The 16430-nt window shown below is 38.0% G+C and overlaps 1 protein-coding gene across 1 annotated transcript in view; it reads left to right on the plus strand.

Annotated features, from left to right (window-relative positions):
- The window catches only part of LOC126210593 (uncharacterized), a 42782-nt gene that overhangs the window by 23728 nt on the left and 2624 nt on the right, over positions 1-16430 (plus strand). The window contains exon 3 of the mRNA XM_049939862.1: positions 11225-11289. Coding sequence (XP_049795819.1) covers positions 11225-11289 — 65 coding nt within the window. The remainder of the gene's footprint in view (positions 1-11224; positions 11290-16430) is intronic.

The following is a 16430-nucleotide window of genomic DNA, read 5'->3' on the forward strand; positions in this document are numbered from 1 at the left end:
TTAATTTTTTTCATCATTATGTATTTAATATTTCACAGAAATGCTCATAGAACGTGCACCAGTGTTTGAAAATTTGCAGCAGCTGGGAATCAAACCCTGGCCGTCATGTCACGGGTGAACATTATACCACAGAGCAATGTGGCTCATCTGCAAGTTAAGCCACGAATTACGGATTAAATAAAGATGCTTGGAAAATTTCAAGGCTGATTTTCTTGAGAATTTTTTAGAGTTACATCGAATTGCTTTTGCTGGTTGATATTTGAGTTCTTTATTTCACATACTATAAATGTAAACAATTACAAATATCTAATTGTTGTGCAGTCTCCATGTAAGTGTACACAAATTTGAGAATTCTGTCAGTTTTAACACATACTACATACTCCTGAGTCCACTGTTAGCTATGTTGTGCAGAGGAAATGTCACACACACACACACACACACACACACACACCATTGTTAACTGTTGGAGACCTGTAGACTTGCTTCACATCTCAGATACAGATGTCAGCAACAGAATTATCTGTTGAGAGGAGATAATTGCTTGACTTCTAATTCTTCTCACTACCAAGAAGCTACAATCTTCAAATTTTGACACAGAGTGATGAATAGCATTCTTTTGTAGGTTGTCCAAATCGGTGACAATTCTTCATCTGTTTCTTTCCTGTCAGACTGAAACTTAGTTTCTTGATGACAGGTTTCCATTCCCTGTGCTCCTATATGTATTTTTGTAGTGGACTGACAAGGCAGCCAGTCCACAGTGACGGGTAGCCGAAAGGGCACACGTACACACACGCCGACTGGCGCGAAGTCTGAAACAGGATACGTGATGAAAGCTATAAAGAAAAGAACGGAGCTTCTCGTATACTTAACTTTAATTTCTTGTTGTACATTGCTCTTGATAATACAAGTGAGACTCTCTCCAGATATGGTTAACTGCGCCTTGCTAGGTCGTAGCCATGGACTTAGCTGAAGGCTATTCTAACTGTCTCTCGGCAATTGAGAGAAAGGCTTCGTACGTGTAGTCGCTAGCAATGTCGTCCGTACAACTGGGCGAGTGCTAGTCCGTCTCTCTAGACCTGCCGTGTGGTGGCGCTCGGTCTACGATCACACAGTGGCGACACGCGGGTCCGACATGTACTAATGGACCGCGGCCGATTTAAAGCTACCACCTAGCAAGTGTGGTGTCTAGCGGTGACACCATAATTTTCTTCTCTGTTTGGAGTGACATTTTTGCTGTGAAGACAAGATATCTTCTCTTCTGGGACTGTCCTCAAGGTTGCTGGTGTTTGAGAGGAACCTTTTTTTAGATTAGAATGATGATTCAAGCACCATGTTTTGAAAGATGTGAAAGACTATTTAGAGAACTCTGAAAAGGCAGACAACCTGAGCACTACATAATCACAGGGTTGGATAAGTTACACATGAAAGATTACACTATAGCAGCTTACTCATGCAGAAAAGGAGGAGTCAAGTTCAAAAACATTGAGACAAGTAGATTTTGTAGTGATCAGTACATAGAAATGTGCATTTGTAAATAATTCATTTTTAATTGTAACTGTATATAGATCCCCACTGGGAAATTTTGAACTGTTTATGACAAATCTGGAGTCCTTACTATATTATCTGTCAGACAGCAGCAAGCAGTTAGTAGTCTGTGGTGACTTCAGTGTTGATTTTGTAAAGGATTCTGATGGAAAAAAGTGATACGGAAACCTTACTTTCGATCCTACAGTTTGATCTTGGGAATTAACTTTCCAACACGGGTGGATAAAGACAGTTAGGATAAATAACATAGCGTCGTACACTATGGATACTCCTAAGTGTAAATCAATTAGAATAATTAATGACTCCAGGACAAATGCTTTTAAGAATAATTTGCAGATGTTCTGGGATGAAATTTGTAATGAACCAAGTGCTAAAATTTAATCTATTTCAGGATAAATTCATATCATTATTTGAAAATAGTTTTCTGCATAAGCTAGTCAGAAAGGACAGTAAAAAATCATGTTAAAACCATGGATCACTAGAGGGTTTAATTAATCTTGTGAAAGGAAAAGGGAAGTGTATCTTTTAGCAAAAACAAGTAGGGATCCAGCGGTAGTTGCACACTACAAAGACAACTCAAAATTACTAAAAAATGTTATAAAAAAGTCAAGGAACTTGCACATAATGTCAGAAATCAGTTATTCTGACAAGAGTCTTAAGGCTATAAGGAATGTAGCGAAGCAAGAGACAGGACAACGAGGCACAGAACAGGATAACATCCCTATTGAATGGAATGGAAGGGCCATAAATGATGAGTCACTGGCAGCAGACGCATTTAATAATCATATGGGGGAAGATTTACCACCAACTATAGAAGAAATTAAAGAAGTAATTAAAACCCTCACAACAACAATGCTACTGGAGAAGATTTTATTACAGTTGAACTTTTGAACTGGGCCTTGTCCAATATAGCAAATGAGTTAAGTTTACTCTTTGAAGAAATGTGAAAAACAGAGAAAGTCTCAAGAGGAATGGAAAGTTACCTTGATACACCCACTCCATAAAAAAGGTAATAAACAGGATGTAAATAACTACAGAGGAATCTCTTTACTGCCAATAGTGTATAAAGCATTTTCCAGGATTTTATTAAGAAGAATAGAAACAACACAAGACAGTCATTTAAGTGAATATCAAGGTGGATTTAGGAATGGAAGGTCATACTCGGAACAAATATTTAATCTCAAGGCAGTAATTTGCCACAGATTACTTAATTAAAAGGGCATTGTAGTTATACTTGTGGATTTCAAAAAGGCTTTTGATTCTGTTGACAGAGAAACTATAGATAAAATAATTTGAGAATTTTGTGTAAAGTCTAAACTGGCAAACCTAATCTGCACGTACAGGTACAATCTGTAAAGTAAAATTTATGGAAGAAATTTCAGTCTTTTAAAATAAAAACAGGTGTATGACAAGGTGATGCCCCATATACAATTCTTTTTAATAGTGTATTGGAACAAAAAGTTATTGAGCCCAACATTTTGCCTATAAGATTAGGAAGAGAGAGTAAAAAGATCGAAATCAACTGTCTTGCATTTGCAGATGATTCTGCCATACTTTCCAAAGATGTGGCGTCTGCTATACCACATAAATCTCCTGGAAGAAATAGCAAGCAGAAGTGGCTTAAGAATTCCTGCAGAAAAAAAACAAAATTTTTAACACACGTTAAGGACAAATAGAAAGGGTAAAAAAATTCAAATATCTAGGGGAGATAATCCAAAAAATGCTCTGGAAAAATCTGCAATAGGGGAAAGAGAGCATAAAATGGAGAAAGTATATGGTATCACCAAGGACCTCTACAATAAAAAGTGCCTATCCAGAAATGCAAAAATAAAACATTACAACACAGTAGTGGAGCCAGCCAGAATGCCTATATGCAAGTCAATGCCTGGCATTAAACTATAATTTAGATGAATTAGCAGTACTAGAAAGGTGTATTATAAGGAAAACATTAGGATACAACACAGCAGGAAGCTGGAAGTTGTGGAGTAATGCTCAAATATAGCAAAATATTTCAAATGTAATGAGAAAAAGAAAATTCATGTTTTTTGGACATTTATTTCAAATGCAAGACAGTAGGTAACTAATATTATTTTCAAATATTTGTGAGGTAAGAAGTCCACAAGAAGCTAGACCAATGAAGTAAAAAAGGATTTAGAAAGAAATGACACAAAACCAGAAGATATAAACAACAGAGAAGCCTTCCAGGAAAAAGTATTGAAAATGGAAGGACTCCAAGGCAGGGTAGCTAGAAAGACTGGTTCGGAATGATCTGAAGACAGAAAGAAGAAACACAGTGAACAGATGAAAGCATACTGGAAGAAAAGAAAAGAACAAATAATGAAGAATTGAAATTTGAACGTGATCCTCAGATGGCCTATTCACAGTTAAAAATAGAAAGCATGAGGACAAACAGTTCAAGAAAAAAATCATGGCAGTATGTTGAAGATGCAACTTTCATAAAATTCAGTGATATGAATGTGTCACCAGCTTATCTTTCTGAAATTAAAAAATTATTGAATGACTCAAAAATAAAAGCTCATATGGTTTTAATGTTGTTTCCAATAATGTACTAAACATTTGTTTGCACAGAGTAAGCCCAGTCTTATCTGAAATATGTAATGCATCACTAACTCAAAGCACTTTTCCAGAGAGATTGGAATATGCTGCTGTTAAGCTCCGCTCACCAACTTAGTATTGGAGGGCTGTGTGGAGGGTAAAAATCATAGAGGGAGACCTGAGAGATGAATACACTGAGCAGATTCAGAAGGATGTAGGTTGCAGTGGGTACTGGGAGATGAAGCAGCTTGCACAGGATAGAGTAGCATGGAGAGCTGCATCAAACCAGTCTCAGTACTGAAAACAACAACAACAACCCCCACTTTAATAAAGGTGATAAGAGGGATGTCAATAACCACTGACCTGTTTCACTCCTGATATCATTTTCCAAAATTTTTGAGAAGGTGATGTATTCTTGAACAATATCTCACCTTAGCAACAATAATATCTTTAGAAAATCACAGTTTGGATTTCAGAAGGGTAGCTCTACTGAGAATGCCATGTACATGTTCGCTCACCAAATTTTACAAGCATTAAATTTGGTATTTTTTGTGAACTATTTAAGGCATTTGACTGTGTGAATCACAGCATTCTCCTAGATAAATTGAAGCTTTATGGGTTTATGGTACAGCCAACCAGTGGATGTCATATCTAATCAAGGGAGTGCAGGAAGTTGTACTTGGTTATACAGGGTGTTACAAAGAGGTACAGCCAAACTTTCAGGAAACATTCCTCACACACAAATAAAGATGTTATGTGGACAAGTGTCCGGAAACGCTTAATTTCCATGTTAGAGCTCAGTATGTACTGTACTTCCTCGATTCACCGCCAGTTGGCCCAATTGAAGGAAGGTAATGTTGACTTCGGTGCTTGTGTTGACATGAGACTCATTGCTCTACAGTACTAGCATCAAGGACATCAGTATGTAGCATCAACAGGTTAGTTTTCATCACGAACGTGGTTTTGCAGTCAGTGCAATGTTTACAAATGCGGAGTTGGCAGATGCCCATTTGATGTATTGATTAGCACGGGGCAATAGCCGTGACGCGGTATGTTTGTATCGAGACAGATTTCCAGAACGAAGGTGTCCCGACAGGAAGACGTTCGAAGCAATAAATCGGCATCTTAGGGAGCACGGAACATTCCAGCCTATGACTCGCGACGGGGGAAGACCTAGAATGACGAGGACACCTGCAATGGACGAGGCAGTTCTTCATGCAGTTGACAATAACCCTAATGTCAGCGTCAGAGAAGTTACTGCTGTACAAGGTAACGTTGACCACGTCACTGTACGGAGAGTGCTACGGGAGAACCAGTTGTTTCCGTACCATGTACAGCGTGTGCAGGGACTATCAGCAGCTGATTGGCCTCTATGGGTACACTTCTGCGAATGGTTCATCCAACAATATGTCAATCCTCATTTCAGTGCAAATGTTCTCTTTATGGATAAGGCTTCATTCCAACGTGATCAAATTGTAAATTTTCACAATCAACATGTGTGGGCTGACGAGAATCCGCACGCAATTGTGCAATCACGTCATCAACACAGATTTTATGTGAACGTTTGGGCAGGCATTGTTGGTGATGTCTCGATTGGGCCCCGTGTTCTTCCACCTACGCTCAATGGAGCATGTTATCATGATTTCATACGGGATACTCTACCTGTGCTGCTAGAACATGTGCCTTTACAAGTACGACACATGTGGTTCATGCACGATGGAGCTCCTGCACATTTCAGTCGAAGTGTTCGTACGCTTCTCAACGACAGATTTGGTGACCGATGGATTGGTAGAGGCGGACCAATTCCATGGCCTCCACGCTCTCCTGACCTCAACCCTCTTGACTTTCATTTATGGGGGCATTTGAAAGCTCTTGTCTACGCAACCCCGGTACCAAATGTAGAGACTCTTCGTGCTCGTATTGTGGACGGCTGTGATACAATACACCATTCTCCAGAGCTGCATCAGCGCATCAGGGATTCCATGCGACGGAGGGTGGATGCACGTATCCTCGCTAACTGAGGACATTTTGAACATTTCCTGTAACAAAGTGTTTGAATTCACTCTGGTATGTTCTGTTGCTGTGTGTTTCCATTCCATGATTAATGTGATTTGAAGAGAAGTAATAAAATGAACTCTAACATGGAAAGTAAGCGTTTCTGGACACATGTCCACATAACATATTTTCTTTCTTTGTGTGTGAGGAATGTTTCCTGAAAGTTTTGCCATACATCTTTTTAACACCCTGTATAGTCTGAGTACATAATTCTGACTGGGGAGAAATGACGTATGGGATTCCCCAACCTTGGCTCAATCTTAGGTCCACTGTTGTTCCTCATATATGTAAACGGTCTTCTGTCTAATGTACAACAAGCAGAATTAGTTGTTTGTGCAGATGACACTAGTATTATAATCAATTCAAGCATACATTCAGAAATAGGAGAAATGGTAAACAGAGTTCTTGAAAGTATCACTGACTGGTTTTCTGTGAATGGTCTCACTATCAATTTAATAAAAGACGACAGAAAGAAAAAGAAAAAACACAATATATTCAGTTCTGTACATTTAGGGGGAACTGCACCAATGAAAATGTAACACATGACAAGAAAATAATAGGTATGGTGGGAACTCCAAAATTCTTAGGTGTCCATATTGATGAGAATTTAAATTGGAAAAATCACATTTTGGAACTCCTAAAACAACTTAGTTCAGACACATTTGCATGTAGAATCATTGCAAATCTTGCGCAGAGACAATCAGGAAGTTGACATTTTTTGCAACTTTCCTTCAATAACATCATGTGACATAATGTTCTGGGGTAACTCGTCTTTAAGAAAGAAAGTCTTCATTGACCAAAATGTGCTGTAAGGATAATGTGTGGTGCTCAAGCACAATAATCTTGTATACATCAGTTTAAGGAGTTAAGGATTGTGACTCCCGCTTCACAGTATGTTTATTTTCTCATGAAGTTTGTTGTAAATAATCCACTACAGCTCAAAAGGAACAACGATGTACATAATTATAATACTAGAAAGAAAAGACATTCATTACACCACATTAAAGTTGTCTTTAGCACGAAAAGGGGTGCGCAGTGCTGCAACAAAAATTTTTATCACTCACCCAGTGATAACAAAAGTCTGACACACAGCAAAAAATAAAATAAAAATAAAAAATTTGAAAACAAACTGAGAAAGTTTCTCCTTGATAACTACTCCTATTCTGTAGAAGAATTTCTATTACTGTGGTGTGTAAAAAGGTGGTGGGTTGGAATTACTAACTCACTTTTGTTAACCGGCCAGTGTGGCCGTGCGGTTCTAAGCGCTTCAGTCTGGAACCGTGTGACCGCTACGATCACAGGTTCGAATCCTGCCTCGGGCATGGGTGTGTGTGATGTCCTTAGGTTAGTTAGGTTTAAGTAGTTCTAAGTTCTAGGGGACTGATGACCTCAGATGTTAAGTCCCATAGTGCTCAGAGCCATTTTTCACTTCTGTTATCTTTTTTTTTTCTTTTGTAATATATATATATATATATATATATATATATATATATATATATATATATATATATATATATATATATATAAAACTTATAAATGTTCAAAATGTTGTAACCATATGTGGAAATTAATTTGTGCTGTGAATGTAAAATGACTCATTCCACATCACTACAATCTATCTCGCAAAATTATCAATGGAACATGAAACTAATTAACTAACTAACTATGAATGGGAAGAAGGGAAAGTGTAAAGGTTTCTTTATTCTGTAAGCTGTGTTTATAATGAAGTCCCATTCACTTGCTCTGGAAACAGCTTGTCAAGTGCTGCAGACTCCTTGGCAGTATTTCTGTAAATCAATATTATTGGAACTGTATTCCCCAGCAAGAGGTATCACAACAGCACAATTGTTGACAGGTCACAACAGCACATTTGAGGGCCCAGTGGAAAAGGGGCACATGCCACCGGAGTATGTTGTGTCTGAAAACGGGAATTAAGGAAATTGATTTTGGATAGTAATGTGAACTCCTGCTGTGAAACCAACTTTTGTTACAGTAACTGGATGGTGTTTTACAAATACTATTAAACATTAGGCCACTTCATTACAATTTGAAGTACAGAAAATGAAATCCTTGACATCCTTACATGGCACATCATTAAACATTTTTTATCTGGCAGGTACAACCACAGACCTAGGATAATATAGCTTTTATTTTGTCTAACACACAAATCAGAATAAATGATGAGCCTTTGATGACGTTCTTCCTTTACCATGTTTAAAGCCTTTAAATCACAACTAGCTACTTCTTCAGCCCCTCTAGATGCAACGTTCTCAGAACAGACACATATCATTGCCTTCTTATCACTATGATGGTGAATACAGAAATTATATGTCCAAAGTTGTTTCTTATTAAGAAAAAAAAAACTGTTTCCGTCGAAATATATTGGGTTGGCAGTGCTTGTTATAAGTCCATGCACAAAACGAGTGATCACTACCATCCTGTTTTGACTCATTTGAGGCACTTTTCAGAGCACTATTTGCAGCTTTCTTTCTCAAGGTGTAGTTTGATGTCTGTGGTTTTGGTTTTATTACATGCCTTATAAGAATCACAAACACGACATGTATCATTCGACGGCAATTTAAAACTAACATTATATTCCAAGTTGAAAATGGTTTTATACACATGTTGTTTCACAGGTACTTCATCTGTATTTTTAAGATCTTCACAATACAAACGGTACATTCCAGCAATCGAGTGAACAGACGTTATGTAGGACTTGTTCCGATTCTGCATTCTACTATAATGTGATGTGTACCTTGGAAACATTTTGATGTGATTTCTAACATTATTTTTTCTCTTGTTGTCACTGGCTTGAGGTCTGTTAGAATGCTTGCCTCTTCTATCCTGTCTAGGTGTATGTACAGATACATGTGTTGTAGATTCATGACACTGTGTCAAATTCTTCATTGCTATGGACAGTTCTCAAACGTTTAACAGAAATGGCACGAACAGCTAAAAATGCAGTCCTACACACTTCAACCTCAGTAATTGGAGTGTCACAAATAAAATACCTGAAAGAAACCTTCATCTGGCTTACTGCTGGAACCTTCCTCTTCTTTGGATACACTTTTTGCTCTTATTAGGCCCCACTAATCCAAATAAATAAGCATTTTGCTTATTATAATCTCCCAACTGATTAAACTCAATAAATATAGCCTGCTTTTGTTCTTCATTCAATGTATTCACAGAAACTAGTCTTGCCGTCTCGGACAAAATCTTATTTTTTCGGGATTTATATTTTTTTCCATTGTTTCTTAACCTCTTCCTTTCATTATATTTCCACTCATTTTCTTTATGAATTCTCTTTTTTTTTTTTTTTACACACACACACACATGTACTGTTGCATTTTCTTCGTGAGTAACATTAATAGCAAGACAACTTTTGAGAAATGCTTTCTGATTGGCTTTCCGAAACAAAGTCAACCAGTGAGACGAATCGACTCATGAGACACAGAGATACTATTTGCATGGGCCTCTTTTCCACTGGGAATGTGTCAGTCCTGAATAACAGCAAATATAATATGCTCTCTTTAAAGGAACGGGCATATCCCACTGTTCTAGAAGTTCCTACCTACGATACTAGATGGCATCAGCTGTCTTCCTCTACCAAAATCACAAAATCACTTCACAGGTGACACATACCCCTTTTCCACTGGGTCCCTCATTTGTTGAGAACATATCAAAAAGAATTAACAGTGGAAAGAAAGCATAGTTTGCCATTCCACACCAGACAGTGCTGTGTGCAAACACATGTGAAGAGGACACATGTGGAGCACTAGGGTATTTGAGTCTGACCATTAAAAAACATTTTAATTGTTTGCGATATCAACTACATGGAAATGTGCTTAGGACATGTCACCTGGCAGTTCATTGAGGGCAGTTCTACAGAATTCAGTGTGTTTGGTTTTGTCAGTCTCAGAGGTCTTTCTGTGCAAAAGTTGTTGAAACCATTCTGCAGGATTCTGGCAACAGAACACTATGGTGAGTTACTCATATGGCAGTAACACAGTTTCTAATGGAATGTGGAGGGCATCTTGTTGATATATTCCTCTGTTTCTCAAAATTATGTGGACTTTGTACACATTTCACAGGGCTAGGTGATCATTTCTTTTGAACAGAGACATTTTCTCAGAAGTTCCTAATCCACTGGAGTACATTATTGTGGCTAGGGACATGACCGTAATGTGCAATATTGGAATGGTAATGGGACAATGACTAAGTTGCAACAGCAAACCCGCTATTAAAAAAAAGTGTTGATTATGATTGTGTGATGATTTTAGTCGCTACTAAATCAGCTCCCCTTCTGCAAGTGTATAGAATGAGCATGTAGTGAGAAAAGAAGAAAAGGAAGAAACAACACATGTGTCACTGTTACAAGGCTTTAGGGCTGCAGACTGAGAACTGTTTATTTTGATACAGAAGAGGGAAAATCATGCAGCAAAATTTTTTCCCACTCACGAGTTAATTATGGGTACTGATTACACAAGAAAAGTAAAGTGAAATAGTTTTCTGTTACAGGTCCTGTCTTGTATAATTTCTGAAGTATTTCTGTGTGTGTGTGTGTGTGTGTGTGTGTGTGTGTGTGTGTGTGTTCAAATAATAGGTGTTTCGAAGAATAGTAGCTATTTAGCAGTATAGTCACTGATGAAATGTGATAGGGGTATCTGCAAAATTGAATTGTGATTATTCAGTACAGATTTAACATTGAGTAGTGACCTCCTTTCTTCTTTTACTTTTTTTTTAATATATGAGTAATGCTTTTACATTTCTTAAGATGTGATACAGTTTGAACCTGCTTCCATGTCATGGGGAAAACTGATATGAAATTGGATAGATTGCTACTCACCACACAGAGAAGGCTTTGAGTGATAGATGGGAACATTGAAAGAGATCTGTTGGGTATTATAAGCTTCAGAAATCAGTTGTTCTGTATGTTGAAGAATACATTTGTTCAGCACATTGGAATTTTGGGTTACAGTTTTCATTCTTAAGCAGCTTTGTTACAAGAATCAATTCTATTGTGACTCGTTCTTGATCCATACTTAAAGGTGAATTATTTCTTCTACAGAGTACCAGCAGGAAGGGACAGAGAGAAGCATCGGTCTTCGAGCCCAAAATTGCGAGGCTCAGGAGGTAAGAGGGGTCTCGTTGTAACACATTGCAGGGAAAATGTTCAAAAACTATAATGTTTTTAATATTACTTTGATATATGAAGTGCTTCAAGAGATATTTATAAGTTTGTGTGTGTTCTTACACACACGCCCAAGCGCGTGCACGCGCGCGCACACACACACACACACACACACACACACACAAACTTCTCATTGTTTACTGTGTTTCATCTTTAAATAACATTTTCTGTCATTTACTCCTGTGAGTGACAGCCACACAGTATTATGTAGTCTTCCCAGACTGCAGAATGTACTGTGGAAAATAAGTAGTTGTGAGAGTGGAAAAAGTGCAGACCACATCCATTTTCAAAAAGGATTGTCAGACATAGGCACATGATTTTAGACATGCATTGGTGCTATCAGTGTGCATGTTTAATACATGCATAGTGGCCTTTTTGGAGGAAAAAAGTCCCCTCTATAAAAATCAACATGAACTCTGCAAACAGAGATCACTTACTCATTATTGTACAAGATTTATGACTGGATTCAGGATTTCTTAGCATATAGAACTCGACATAATCAACAGGTCTAAAAGTAATTTCAGGAATTTTGAAATTATCTCTACCAGAAATAAAAGATAGCCTCAATACTTCCACTGCGGAAGAATGCAATAAACAAGATGTTAACAACAACAGGGAAATTTATTTTATACCAGTTGTGTGGGAACTATTTTCAGAGATTGTACGAAATGCAGTAGACACAGCACTGGAGAGTCATTTTGTTAAATATCAAGGTGGCTTTAGAATGACAGAGCCTCTTCTGTACAAATATTTATTCTAAAGCCAGTCTTTCGCCTCAGATAACTGAATTCAGAAGACACTGTAGTAATGTTTGTGGATTTCAAAGAGGACTCTGATTTGTTTGATGGAGAAACTATAGATAAAATAAGCCAAGAATTTAGTGAAAAGTTTAAATTGGCAAATCTGTTTCATGAAACACAGACGCAGTATCTAAAATTAAATTTATGAGAGAAATGTGTCAGTCCATCTAAATAAACAAATGTATGGCAAGGTTATGCCTAACCCCCATTCTTTTTAATCGTGTTCTAGAAAAGATCATGAGAATTTGGAATGGAAAACTGAAGGAATATAAGATTTCACCAGTAACGAATGGATTTGTAACAGTTATTAAAAACTCACCAAAACTTTTGAAAATAGATATTGGCCAAAAAGATAAGGTTAAAAAATTTAAATACCATGGGGAGATGATCCAAGAAAATGACTTGGAAAAAGCTGATAGAGAGGAAAAACACATGGGAGGGGCATATGGAATAATTAAAGATTTTTATAGCAAAAGATGCCTGTCTAAAATTGCTAAAATAAGGGATCACAATACAGCAGTGAAACCAGAATGTCTATATGGAAGGGAATTTCTAGCATTAAACTATAATTTTGATAAACAAGAAACACTAGAAAGGCAAATGATTAGGAAAATACATGGTGTCCAGTGAAGAAGTCCCTGATTTCAACATTAAATATCTCAAAAACTAAGAATACAACAAATGGTTTGTTTTGTTTGATGTTTGTTGTTGTGGTCTTCAGTCCTGAGACTGGTTTGAGAGCAGCTCTCCATGCTACTCTATCCTGTGCAAGCTTCCTCATATCCCAGCACCTACTGCAACCTACATCCTTCTGAATCTGCTTGGTGTACTCATCTCTTGGTCTCCCTCTACGATTTTTACCCTCCAAGCTGCCCTCCAATACTAAATTGGTGATCCCTTAGAACATGCCCTACCAACCGATCCCTTCTTCTAGTCATTGTGCCACAAACTCCTCTTCTCCCCAATTCTATTCAATACCTCCTCATTAGTTATGTGATCTACCCATCTAATCTTCAGCATTCTTCTGTAGCACCACATTTCTAAAGCTTCTATTCTCTTCTTGTCTAAACTATTTATCGTCCATGTTTCACTTCCATACATGGCTACACTCCATACAAATACTTTCAGAAACGACTTCCTGACACTTAAATCTATACTCGATGTTAACAAATTTCTCTTCTTCAGAAACGCTTTCCTTCCCATTGCCAGTCTACATTTTATATCCTCTCTACTTCGACCATTAGGAGACGTCTAACAATCTACAAAACAATTGAAAACATAGAATTCACAACTTCTGCTGCAGACAAGAAGAAGAATACTGTGAAGAACATTGCTGCTACTGCACTTGTCGACGGACCATGTGTCTTTCGTGGATGTAGACTGAACTTCAGCATTGACATCAATGATTCCTTTACCCATGGCAACGGATGGTTAACTGTAGCCATTGTACGAGGTGGTACAGGTGTCGTACAATGGCTACAGTTAACCATCCGTTGCCATGGGTAAAGGAATCATTGATGTCAATGCTGAAGTTCAGTCTACATCCACGAAAGACACATGGTCCGTCGACAAGTGCAGTAGCAGCAATGTTCTTCACAATATTCTTCTTCTTGTCTGCAGCAGAAGTTGTGAATTCTATGTTTTCAATTGTTTTGTAGATTGTTAGACGTGAACGTCGATGGCACCTTCTGTAAGGCATCTTGGCAGCATTCAATGCAGTTGCCTGTGCAGTAGCAGCAGCGCGAGTGATCCGCTCCGCGGGCCTCGCTTGCTTTTATAGACGTATGTGAAAATACATAGTACAGTCTCCAGTAAATTTTACATATTCACATACACCTTTGCCTTTAATCCACATGAATACAGACTCATTTACAGATATCTTACGTCTAGAACGGGTATAAAGGGAAAAAGGGGAAGGTGACATATAAGCAGATTTGCCAAAGTCTTTATTTGCATGTTCAGTCACGTGGTAGGTACGGTAGGCTATAATGTCTCTATCGACGAAACTCTCGAGGCCACCAACAGCTGGATGGTTAACTGTAGCCATTGTACGAGGTGGTACAGGTGTTCCAGCTGTTGGTGGCCTCGAGAGTTTCGTCGATAGAGACATTATAGCCTACCGTACCTATCACGTGACTGAACATGCAAATAAAGACTTTGGCAAATCTGCTTATATGTCACCTTCCCTTTTTTCCCTTTATACCCGTTCTAGACGTAAGATATCTGTAAATGAGTCTGTATTCATGTGGATTAAAGGCAAAGGTGTATGTGAATATGTAAAATTTACTGGAGACTGTACTCCCCAAATTGCAAAACTCCTTTACTACTTTAAGTGTCTTCTCATTTCCTAATCTAATACCCTCAGCATCACCCGACTTAATTCGACTACATTCCATTATCCTCGTTTTGCTTTTTTTGATGTTCATCTTATATCCTCCTTTCAAGACAGTATCCATTTTGTTTGATAGCTGTAAGAATTTTATACATAATGTTTTGAAATAGCTCGAAAGCTGCTGACAGATTGTGCTGTACGCTGTGCAGTTCTTACAGTGTCAATGTGCATAATTAAACTCTTACTACACAAGCAGACCTTGCAATCGCATCACAGTCATTTCAAAATCTCCACCACTTGCAGACAGGAGGTGGTGCAAATGAAAAGTGGATTCAGCTGCCAAATAGACCGCCAGTTCTAGCTTTCCGAGTGTGGTGGGATGGTTCCTATAATTAGTTTCTTTCAATGTGTCCCACAAAAAGTAGTCAAAACGAGTAACATTGGGCACATACGGAGGCTAATCCATCCTTGGCCAGTAAATGTACAATAATCCAACACAGTGACTCTGTTTGTGAAGTATTCATCAAGAAAGCAAAACACCTGTTTGGTGCGATGTAATCTGGCCCTATATTGCGTGAACCTCTCGCTGCCTAGTTGATCCTAGCTCTATGACAGTAAATTTATGCAAAGTTGCAATGTGACATTCACTAGCTGCAACTCGCATGAAAAAAGTGCCATCAATGCCTCTGCTCCATACCACAAGCCAAATAGTAACTTTGGGAGACTACAGTGGTTTTGCTTCACACAAATGGGGATATTTGGAACCTCAAAATAACTAGTTTTGTTCCTTCAAGACTTCATTCAGGTGGAAGTGTGCTTCATCTGTGAACCACATGCAGCCAACATCAAATTCTTCGATATCAATCGGTGTGAGAATTCGGTTCACAGAGCCATTCCTCTGTCGTCCATCTCATACAGGTGTGGCCTGATGGCTTTGGATTTTGAACGGAAGTGTGTGTAGGCTCGGTCTCAGTATTTTCTGCATGCTGGAACACTTCAGACCTTCTGCTGCAACTCTTTGGATGGATTGCGCTGAATGATTCCAGAAACCATGGAAATATTTTCAGGGGTAGCTACAGTTTGCTTGGAGTCAACATTCCCAGCTAGATTGTCAACCACTCCACCTGTCGGTTGGAATTTGGCAAGAGCTTGTGAATAGTTTCACCAACTGGTCCTTTTGGAACATTAATCGTGTTTGAAAACTACACTTTATTGCTGTACGACTGTGTTCTAAACTGTGGTATCCTGTACCAGAAAACTCGTCGTTGAATGGAATATACAATTTCAACCTCTACCTTCTATACACTAACCTCCTTTCTTGTTTCAATGGTGGAACTGATTATGCTGAGTGCAGTGTATTGTTTATAGACAGTACGTCTTGTGGTTACAACACCATTTGTTATCAGCTTCTCGAACTATTTCAAAACTTCTGTCTAACAGTCTTGCCACTTTCACAATAAGTGTACTGTTCATTCACTCGTCTGCCAATCTTAGTTTTTGAAATATTAAAAACAGGGGGCTCCTTTGCTGGACATCCTTTATTAAGCCCATGGAAGGCTGTAAATTATGAAGTAAGCTGAAATTCATCAAAACATAGAAAACAAAAGAAAAAAAAGATAAAAATAAAACTGATATTTTTTTAGACATTTGTATCAAATGCAAGACAGTGGATTAACCAAAAAGGTCTTGAAATATTTGTGGGATAAGAAGTAAACAAGAAGTTGGACCAGAAGTAAAAAAGTATTTAGGCAAAGAGTAAATATGAATGGATTCTGAGGTAGGAGAGTGAAACAGTTGATCTGAAATGGTCAGAAGAAAGGAAGGAATACACAGTGAGAGAGTAGAGGAGGATAGGAAGAAAAGAATAATGACTAAGGAATTGAAATTGGCTCATTGTCCTTAGCTTTACCATCTGAGAACATGGAAAAAATTCAGAAGCACCTCAAATAAA

This window comes from Schistocerca nitens, chromosome 10 (assembly GCF_023898315.1).
Source record: "Schistocerca nitens isolate TAMUIC-IGC-003100 chromosome 10, iqSchNite1.1, whole genome shotgun sequence".
Lineage (NCBI taxonomy): Eukaryota > Metazoa > Arthropoda > Insecta > Orthoptera > Acrididae > Schistocerca > Schistocerca nitens.